The following is a 10,560-nucleotide window of genomic DNA, read 5'->3' as shown; positions in this document are numbered from 1 at the left end:
TGTGTGTGTGTGTGTGTGTGCGCGCGCGTGTGATTGACACTAAACAATCTGGGCTCCATCCCAGTGATTGGACATGCAAAATGGGCACAAAGGTTGACACACATTACAGTCTGCTCAAAATTGTTTGGGAGGGGAAAAAAAATGAAATAAGAGGAGCGCGGGGCGAGGTGAATCAACAAGGGTTTAAGGAGGCAAACAGTGCTCGCTTCACTTCTGTGGCACTCTCTAAGACCGTCAGTTCGTTGCCACAACATAAAAGAAATCAAATTAAAATATTCTTTAAAAATACCTGGTTCAAAAAAGTGAAAAAAAATCATACATATATGATTGGATTGCCTCAACAGAAATTTCAAGTAAATTAGTGAAACAAAGGACAGTACTTGTAAACAAAACGGGCACTACAAATGGAGCAGTACACCCACCACCATTTATACAAAACAAGCCTTTCACCATTAAAAGTAAAAATCTAAATGCAAATAAATATAACAACTAATTTTAAACAGTGTGAATTCAATTACGTTCATTAAAGACAGTACTGAACATCACTAAGAACAACAATTCCTTACTATCTTAAATTAGGTGCCGAGTGCATCGTTCCCAGGCTCCGTTATCTATGGCTTGTCGTGACGCAAAGTGTGCACTCCGTGTTCACGACAGGCCTGTTGCGGGAGCTGGTTGCACAGACTCAGTGGCAATTTACACTCACGTTATCCCTGATTTACAGATCAACAGTATCGGGTTTCGCAAAATGGGAATTTGTACGGCCATTTATGTGCAACTGTGGGTCAGTCTTGTTGGAATAATTGAAGAGTAGAGCGGAATAAATAACTCTTCAAAAACTCTGATTCATCACTCTTTTGATTTGGGTAGTGTTTGCTACATATAGTGTACACCAAGGAAGTCTTTTCATTTCACCGAAATGTGTAACTTAAAATGGACAGTGAAGATGAGTTTTTCAATGTTGTTGAGTACTGCTCGGGCAAATTTATTTTAAAAAATATCCGGTCTGTGGAGGGTGAACACCCAGCTAAACCAATCCTTATCTGCAGGACGTCGCCGTCCTGAGAATACCCTTCACTGCTTAGCACCATGGTTGTCATCTGGAGGGGATAGGGGGAGGGGGGGCGGTGGGGGAAGCAATAAAACATCCACAAAAACAGACGTGCAGCATAAAAAAAGGTTTGGGTGAATATATGGCTCAAAAACGGACCTCACTACAACACAGACGGGGCAATGATGTTCCCTACACTACAGGATGGAGCAACGGTGATAATGAATGTACTCTAGAAAGGCAACGCCTCTCCTCTGGAAAAAGACTCAAACTTAAGGAATCTCTCAAAGTCAAGCTGCAGCTTTTCAGCGCTGAGTTTGACTGATAAGGCTTGATGTGTGTGTCTCCGAGAAATGTGAACCAGAAGTCACGGCCATATTATAAATATTCAAAACGTGAGTCGTCGTCATGGGCAGCCTAAGGTACCCTTCAAACACGCATCAGTGTAGGACAACCTCCTTTTCTGCTCCTCCCAACTACGCACATAGAACGATGTCAACTTGTCTCAATAGTGGCTAATTTGGGTTCCGCGCTCACTGAGCATTTCACTTCAGCATTTGAGAGCTCCATCCAGTGCCACCTTGATTAAAGGCTTTCTAGTAAACAAGAATGTCTTAGTCTCAGACGACGACGGATCTCTCAGTTGAGGAAACGTCGACAGCGCCGGGCGCCGCAGTTACAGTTGAGCTTGTTGCTGGCGTCCTCAATGGGGAACTTGTAGTCATAGGTGAGCTCCTCCCCCCTGTAGATTTTCCTCAAAGCAAAGATGACAATGTGCTTGCGGCCCTCTACATTGATCACTCGCGAGTAGCAGTTGGGCTCGCACGAGTGGTTGATGAATCTGGCCGCATTGCCGTGCATGGTCGCATCCACCACATCAAAATCATCGATGCGGAACATGTAACAGCCAATACCCTGGCAGAAAGAACAGAACAAACTCATTTGCTCCCTTTCTTGTCTCCTTTTTTTTTTTTAATCATACAGCACTCCCTCACTACATAGCCGTTCATCATTCGCTCCCTTGCTATATTCTAGCTATTTAATCGTTTTTACAGTACATATAAAGGCAACTCTGGGTAGGGAGTTAGTGTCAAACCAAGTTGTGTTACAACATGCTAGCAGTGTTTGCGCTGTCCACTTGCAATCTAACCAATGGCGTGTGGATGTGCGAGTATTTCACACATTAGTCTCGTTGGAGAGGGGCCAAAAATCACCCATGCCAAAAATCGAGTTTTTCCTCCATTTAGTAAAATGTTTCAATTCTACACTAAAGTGCAACTGAGTCGAAAACAAAAATTGGTCGACACAATAATTGTTGCCTCAAAACTAAAATTAATCATTTTAAAACCATATTTGCACTGCCTGGAAACATGGTTGGCTACTTTCCATGTTCCAGGAAACAAAACAGAGAGAAAGGAAAAAATCCCCAAGGTTGGAGGTCACTGAAACAAAAACAGTTTTCGATGGAGCAATCAAGAGTATGATTGATTCTAAGGAGTTCACGAGTAACAGCTCGAGTTCAGTAACTCTATATGTGAATCTTGTCAGTACTGAGTGTTGAGGTAGCAGTTTTAAGGTTTATTTTAGGTTTCAGTTAATTTTATCTGTTAAAAGCCAGTGCTGTGGCGTGAAGAAGATGGAAATAAAATCATGATAAAATTAACTGAGCAGTCAATACCTGGGGTCATGTCTAGCAACACTGTGTGGTGGAACAAGGAAGTGCGCTTCACTCCTGGTTAATGGCAAGTAATGTGTGAGATACCGCTTGTTTAGCATGTAGCTTACGCAACAACAAGGATCATGATTTACACCACCAAATGGTAAAATGACCAACCAGCATTCTAACTTTGGCCACAATGAGACACGGGATTCTTGTTCAGGTTTAAACTAAAAAAGAAACTCTTGAAGTTTGTAATCCAACCGGAAATCATTCGCTAGTGTCAATAGGATCAGGATGTGGGTATTTTGGATGCGAATCCGACCTTTACTGCTCTTGGTTTTTGGAAAATAAATGTCCTCCAAAAAATGTGACCGAGTCTCCTGAGTGATTTGTTTTTTTTTTTCGTCTTCAAGATGATTTTTTTTGAATGGTGCAATTTATACTCTGGAACAGTGGTTCTCAATCTGGGTTCAATCGGTCTCTGAATCGGCTCAGGATTTGACAAAGCCTCTGCCATACAATTAATTTAAAAAAACTATAATTATGTCTTGAAATTTATTTACTTTTTTGTTTTTAATAAATGATTTTTTTCATGTCTTGAATTGAAATCTGAAAATCAGATTTTTTATTTTTCCCTAATGAAGGGTTCAGTGAATGTGCATGTGAACTGGTTGGGTTCGGTACCTCTAACAAGGTTAAGAACCACTCCTCTGGAGCGACTAACAGTCGCAAAAATATGGTACTCCTCCAATCAACAGAGGTTGAAACTGATGAAAAGAACACACCTTGCCATCGTAGTACTTCTCCCGTTTATCAGTGAGCACCGAGCGAATGACAATGCCAGCATACTCGATGACCATCTCGCCTGCTTCAATGTTCCTCTTGCAGAAGAGTCCGCGCCCATGAATTGCAGACCTACATCAAGTAGGATCAGAGATCAAATGACCTTACTCAGAAACATTGTACAGTGGTGCATTGATTCTTAAATTTAATTTGTTCAGTGACCATGAATGGAAATCCCCCACCGCGAAAACCCAACAACAAAAATTGTAATCTGTTTTTAAATAACAAAAAACTGCAACTCCCCCGTGACCCTCTTCGGGATAGGCAGTGTTTAAAATGGATGGATGAATGGATTTTTGCTTCAATTCAATGCTGCTCCTCTGATGTGTGCGTCTTGGCCACCAGGGGCAGTATAATACAGAGGTAAGGTACAAGGAGATGGTTTCTCCTCAGTAAGCGACTGACAGGGTTTTCCAAAACTTCCAAGTCTTTGTAATGTTAAATGTTCACATATCTTAGTTTTGATTTCAAACAGAAACAGAAGGTGCAGAGAGACCCCAGGGTCAGCCGCATCTCTTATATTTAAGTGAAAATTTAAATAAATAGTTCCCTGAGGTTAACACATTTATAAATGTATTTATTAGCCGTCAGATTTTTCATAAGCGTCTATTGCAATATGCAAACTTAGCATCACTCGAATCTCATGAAAGTTCTGCATAGCAGACATGTTTGATTGATTTTGCCGATGTCTTCGCTGTGTGAAGGAAGGAAAGAGATAACGCTACACTGCACACAGGTTGGTCTCTAGTGGCTGCGGCTGCAAAGTATGTGCTGAAGGTGATCGGCAATAAAAGGCATCGACATAAGCCAATCTCGTACTTGTCACGGGAATCAGCCAATCGATTGGAGAACGATATGATAAACTCTAAACATGTTAACAGCATTCCAAAACGATTTGGGGAGCAACATTCAGAGCTGACCTGTACACGCCGACAGCCTCCTTTGATGTTCTTTCCAAATGTCTAAAGCGCATGGCCATTGGCAACTCCAAACTAGTGGCCCGTCTAAGACAGAAGAGGATTCATTCAGGATTAAGTTGAAAAAAATATGGTAAGACTGCCAGCATAAGTCTTAAAACGGACGCCTGACCTTGTGGACTTCAAAAGAACATCATCTTCTTCATCGTCATAAGACCCAATGTCAGGAAGCTGCCTATGCTGAGACGCTAGGAAGTTGAACATGTCAAATGTGGATTTTCTGTTGAGACAAAGTATTTTCAGGTTTAAATGAGTATTTTCTTCCTTCGTTCAATGACTGAGTACAAAGGAAATATTTAACTGTACTCCTCTTTTACTGCAAGATCACTCAGCATTTTATTCACACACACCTAAGGTAGAATTCTGAGCGGGCACAACCAGTGGGATTGACAGGAAGATCATCTTCTTGGTTGAACTGCTTGAAGAAACGGAAGGTGTGATGTTGGCAGCGGTGTGCTCCTTGAAGTTGTTCCAGCAAGAAGACCACAGCATCGTGGAGCAAACCAAGCATTCGGGCGCCTGTGATCCTCTGGAAAGCCAGAGGTCTCAACTTTGCAATTGCTCGTGCCTCTTGCACACCATCAATCACAGCTTTCCAAGCCACTATCGGGACAGTTGGGAATGAAGTTTGTTAAAGGTAAATCTATGAGAAATGGGGTTGAATTTTCCAACATCAGACTCACCCTCAATCGTGTCTGCCTCCACATTGAAGCCATCATCGCTGCTTATCTGGAATCGCAAGTGAGGCTGATCTTTATTTGCCAGACATTCCTCGTCCTCATCAGATAGCAGCAAGTCGTCATCCGAGTCGGAACCGGCGCCTAAAAATGCAAATCTTTATAAACTAACCCAAATAGTTTTATCCTAGTTCAAACATGCCACGAGTCTCCTAATTGCTTTGAGGTACATAAATAACATACATTTTGGCTGTAATACAATACAATACAATACATGCTGATTTATATAGCGCTTTCACAACAGCGGCAGCTGTAACAAAGCGCTTTACAAAACAGTTAACATAAGGTAAAATAATAAACACAACACATAACATAAAACACAGACAGTAATGCATTTCCTGTGTGAATAATATAAATGTTAAAGGTACCAGAGTATTTCTTCCAGTCAATAAAGGTGCTGTGCCCCACTGGCTCCCATGTTTGCTGCTTGCCATATTCATCCCGAGACATACAGTCCCATGGTTCACACCTGGAGAAAGACAAGATAAATAGATTGCCAAGACAAAGCCAATAACCTCTCCTGCGCCCTCTCGCCTCCTAACGGTCTTTCATACGCCATCAAGAGTCAACAATCAAGGTCAAACATTCAATATTCATTTCTCATTTTTATTCATCTTTTTGAATTTATTTCACATTTTATTCTCCATATGAAACAGTTATTAACTATGAAATGTTTTTAGGTCATTTGTTGGGGGGCGGGGGGTCTGGAACAGATAAAATGGATTTACATTATTTCCCATGTTTTATTACTAAATCCTTTCGTCTGATTTGGTTTTAGATTGGACAAGCGAGGTCCCAATTTGCAAACATTTATTTTGTTTTCAAGCAACAATAACTATTAGAACAATTATGATATGTCCGCGATATAGGTAAGGCGTCCATATATTAATAGCTATCCACCCATTTTTTTACAACACATATCATCGTTGGGTTTACAAGTGAACTGGAATTAATTCTAGCTGACTTTGGTCATGAGGTGGTGTACGGCTCGAACTGGTAGAACGATATTATTTGGGGTTTTTAATGCTGTTGATTGTTATAATAAGTACATCAAATTTTTAAAGTAAATAACATTTTATTCCAAACAATATTTAATATTGGCAATGAAATGTAGAACAATAAATAAAATACCTTAGATATATTTTTAAAAATCTAGAAATAAAGCAGACTCAGGCGCTGTTCACAAAAATGGCACTTGGGCAAATATTGAACATCTGACAGAGGCAGACAGAGTCACTAATACCTCAACAGGCAATTTCCAACCAATCAAGTTTCCAGTTGGTTAAGACTAAGAGAATAGTAACAGCATTAATTTGGTAATAGTAACAAGTGACATCATATCACAACAAGCTGATCAAAGCAACTTACTCCGTATTAAGCCTCATAAAGGCTTTTAAAAAAAAGCAATATTTTTCAAAAGGCCACTTTCTCACCGTGTTGAAGCAGACCCAAACATTATCTAGTAGTTTCTTACCCAGAGCTCTCAGAGTCACTTTGGCGCTCCTCCTTTAACTCATCCAGGTTCAATATTCCTTTAACCGTCGGAGTCTTGATGCGAACTCCAGAGGCCCTGCTGGAGACACTTGGTACGCTCAGTCGGTTGCACTCATCCTCGCTGGTAGGTTCAGAAGCTAGAAAATCCATTTTGGACTTCTTTGTCACTATACGGTCAGAAAGAGAAGAAACTCTCTTCATGCGGACGTGGGTGCGAGGGCGGGAGGCAGGAACCGGTGCTGTTTTGGGACATGGTGCTGGAGCTTCAGGCTCAATGAGTAGGCCAGGGGGCAAAACCAGTGACGAAGGGCTAAGTGTCCGAAGCCCGCTCCACTTGGGCGTGTAGTTGCTTGCCATTGCTTGGTTTATAATTGCTTCGGCACTCTCCGCAGGTGATGTGTCTGAACTCTTTGTTGATAAAGAACACTGCCCAATTGTCTTGGAGGACTTTGATTTTTTGGATGCACTGGACTCTTTCTTTTTCTTTGGTTTTTTCTTTTCTGAGGCAGTTTCATCTTTGGGCTTTTTTGGATTCTTTCTTGGCTTTTTAACATTAATTGATGACAATGCCCCATTGCTATTGTGAGTAAGCAATTGCGTAACTGTGGTAGCATTCTGCTCTGCAGTAGTCGCTGCCGTGGAAGCGGTTGACATTATAATTGGTCCAGGAGGTGGGGTAGACATGTTTCCGGCTGCTGCAAGTGTGGCGGACAGTGCATTGCTTTGCAAAAGACTGGCAATCTGAGTGACACAGTTAAAGGATGGAGCATTAGGATTTGGCAGCTGGAATGTGTTGCTGTCTGGACTCTTAACGAAAATCTGCCCAAGACGGTTGACCAACAGGACATGAGGTGTGGGGTCCACATTGGGACCTCCAACTTCCTTCACAGTAAGAATGGCATGTCCAGGCAGAGCTGGGGATACCATAGGCTGCTGCGGTTCGAAAGTAGGCCTTGGTGCAGAAAAGTTTATCGAAATTGCGTGACCAGATGAAGCATCCTTCTGCATGGATGGAGAGCTGTAGCCATTTAAAATCACAGCGGATGTGGTGGTTTGGACTGGTGCTGGAGAAAACCCACTAACTCCAGGGAGAGAAGATACTGAAGCACAGGAAGAAACAATAGTGACAGCTGTGGAACCCAGAGGCTTTGCTTGGGTGGAGTGCATGGGTACCGAGATGCAACCAGAAGTTACTGCTTGGACAGATGTCCCTGTTAACAAAGGTTCGGTTTGGGGTGTAACATTTAGCACAGTTTGCGCCGGGTCTCCGACAGAAGTAAAGGTGGCTAATTTGTTAGACAAGGGGTCTTTTTGCTCAAAGGTTGAGCTTTGTGATGCGTTTACGGGCTTTAGTGGCATACTTGTGAGCGAGGGCAGTGTGGAACCTGGTAAACTGGGACACATCTGAGTAGAGTCTGAAAGTCCGTGAGAAGGACATTGCACATGTGTCGATTTTAGGGCACAGTGGGCATCGTCACCATAATTCGTCGTGGAGTCAACACATATGTGGTTACCTAACACAGCGTGGGCAACCGCTGATGGCACAAAGTGGCTACTGTCAGATTCTGAATTAAGGGGTTTTGACTCTTCAGCCTGTTGGGATTCCGGTTGTGTGCAATCTAATACATGAACCATCTCTCCTAAATTGGAGTTACAGTCGTGTGTCTCCAGAGTAGTAGGCATTCCACAGGCAAACTGTAGAGAGGAGGTTTTTAGAATCTCCTCCGAAGAGGAGCTCTCAGGCACCTTCGTCAGTAAATTGGGGTTTTCCTGATTTCTGTCAGCTTTTTCCATTTTATGATGAGAGGCCACAGACATCTGTGATGAGAGTAATACCATACTGTTCTCTTTTGAGGATCCTGCAGGATTTTGAGATGTGTGTATGGGGTTACTGACTGCAGATAAGATCGTCAGAGATGAGGAATCTTTGTGCTTGTAATTTGATGGCACTTTGAGGTTCTGATTCAGACTTCTATTGGTTCTGGTAAATGTTTCTGATTCAGGGATATCAATGTTAGCTAGGTTCTTGGTTGGAATATTTTTGCCAGAACCATGAACTTTCTGAGGATCATCAGTTGTAGAGATGCTTGCATCACTCTCTGTTCCGTCATCTACACCATCCAACTGAGTCATGTTCTTGGAGGAAGTAGATGTGGGAGACTTGGAATGCTCTTTAGACCCAGGACAGCTGACAATAGTCCGAGAGAAGTCAAAGTAATGTTCCATATCTTCATCAGAGGAGGTGTTGCTCAGGTCAGTCCTGCCTGAGGCTGCTGAATGTGGCAGACTGGCAACAAGGGACTTTCTTTTCTGTACTTCTTGGGCTCGACCCCAAAATTCTTCTTGATCATCCCCTTCCACTACTATTTGTCCACCACAATTCATAGCCACAACTTCATTGAGGACTGTCTCTTCAATCTCCAGTTCTGTCCTCATCTCCTGTCCCAGAGACACGCTGGGATCCTTGTGATATGAAGTAAATGTAAATTCGTCGTCATCTTTCTGTTCATCCAAATCTCTCTGAGGTGAAGTGCCATTTGCAGGAGAGACATCTTCTGGCTCTGGTGATGCCAAGAAATTGTGCGGCACTTCAACAGAATCTGAGTGGCTCAGATCAAAAGATAACCGAGTCCGGGGTAAATTCTGTACGGATGGAGAAAAAGAGAGATTTGGAGATGCAAATGTTCCTGCACTGTCCTGCCAGGGAGACTGAGGGATGAAAGCTGAGGCACAATGGGTCTTTGCATTACCAGGGCAACGGACTGAGGAAGCATTTCTGCCCCCAACTGGGCGGCCTAATGAAGAATTTGTCAGGCTGTCTGAAGTAGCACTTGAGAAAAGCGGGGAACATGGAAGAGGTTTTCCTGCACGGAGTGTGACTGGTCCAGTTGGGGGTCCCGGAGGAGCAGGAGATTTATTAGTGCGTAGGCTTGTTGCCTGTGAGTGGGGGTTGTGGCGTCGAGCTCTTCTGGTCTCCTCCAGATCACTTACTGTTAGTATGTGGTGAGGTTTTATTGGGATTGCTCCTGGAACGAAAACAGAACCAATCTATAGCTTAAACTGTGACTAGCATCAACCCATTCTGAGTTATTCTCCCCCCAAAAAAAGAAAAAAAAGGATCATACAAAGAAGTACTTTACCTGGTGATGGCAAAGGTCGGGACATTCCTCCAGCTGGTCGCCTGGTTTGTGGATAGCTAGGAATCTTTGGCTTTGTTGAATGATCCGGTTTTGTTGATTGAACTGTAACAAGATGTTCCTCGGGTTGGGCCTGTGATTCTGGTGTATCAGTTATTTGGGGCTCAGATTCTGAATAAAAAAAACATACATTACAATATTTGTATAATTGATTTTACTATAGTAAAGGATATCTTATCTTATCTTAATCGTCCTAATTGACAATATTTGCTAAAGAAGATGCGGTGTAAATGAAGCAAGATCCACACCCAGTAATGGACAGGGGTTGTGCTCGATGGTGTGATTGTTTCCTTGGTCAGGCATTTCCTCAATGGGTTTGTCTGGTATTAACGGTTGCACTTCACGGACTGTGCACGTATATTTGCATTTTTGCAGTGGATTACTAGTGCTCCAGTACCAGCGAGAACACCTAAGGAAAGAAATCAGGAGCTTTAAGAAATGTTGTTCAAGATGTAATCTCAAGTTTAGATAAAGTGAAAGATAACTTACTGAAATCCCACAGGAAACAACTTTCCTTTATTAGCCGAAAGTTCCGACAGGACACCAAGTTTATCAATCTGGAGAGATCCTGTGTAGAGAAAATGTATACAAATGATTCAAA

The 10,560-nt window shown here is 42.4% G+C and overlaps 1 protein-coding gene across 5 annotated transcripts in view; it reads right to left on the bottom strand.

The window, feature by feature from the left end:
• kmt2bb (lysine (K)-specific methyltransferase 2Bb) overlaps nt 1-10,560 on the bottom strand; it is a 29,467-nt gene continuing 18,907 nt past the window's right edge. For 4 of the 5 annotated variants that reach the window (XM_052065409.1, XM_052065413.1, XM_052065412.1 and 1 more), the window contains exons 26-36: nt 10,449-10,527; nt 10,208-10,368; nt 9,903-10,070; nt 6,743-9,788; nt 5,637-5,737; nt 5,215-5,352; nt 4,882-5,134; nt 4,644-4,751; nt 4,475-4,558; nt 3,497-3,626; nt 1-1,966 (exon numbers count right to left, since the gene is read on the bottom strand). In XM_052065409.1, coding sequence (XP_051921369.1) covers nt 1,691-1,966; nt 3,497-3,626; nt 4,475-4,558; nt 4,644-4,751; nt 4,882-5,134; nt 5,215-5,352; nt 5,637-5,737; nt 6,743-9,788; nt 9,903-10,070; nt 10,208-10,368; nt 10,449-10,527 — 4,544 coding nt within the window. In that variant the 3' untranslated portion in view covers nt 1-1,690. The remainder of the gene's footprint in view (nt 1,967-3,496; nt 3,627-4,474; nt 4,559-4,643; nt 4,752-4,881; nt 5,135-5,214; nt 5,353-5,636; nt 5,738-6,742; nt 9,789-9,902; nt 10,071-10,207; nt 10,369-10,448; nt 10,528-10,560) is intronic. The other variant, XM_052065410.1, reaches the window with a different exon arrangement.

This window comes from Hippocampus zosterae, chromosome 5, assembly GCF_025434085.1.
Source record: "Hippocampus zosterae strain Florida chromosome 5, ASM2543408v3, whole genome shotgun sequence".
Lineage (NCBI taxonomy): Eukaryota > Metazoa > Chordata > Actinopteri > Syngnathiformes > Syngnathidae > Hippocampus > Hippocampus zosterae.
The sequence above is the reverse complement of the archived record's forward strand: the minus strand, read 5'-3'. Positions and strand labels throughout refer to the sequence as shown.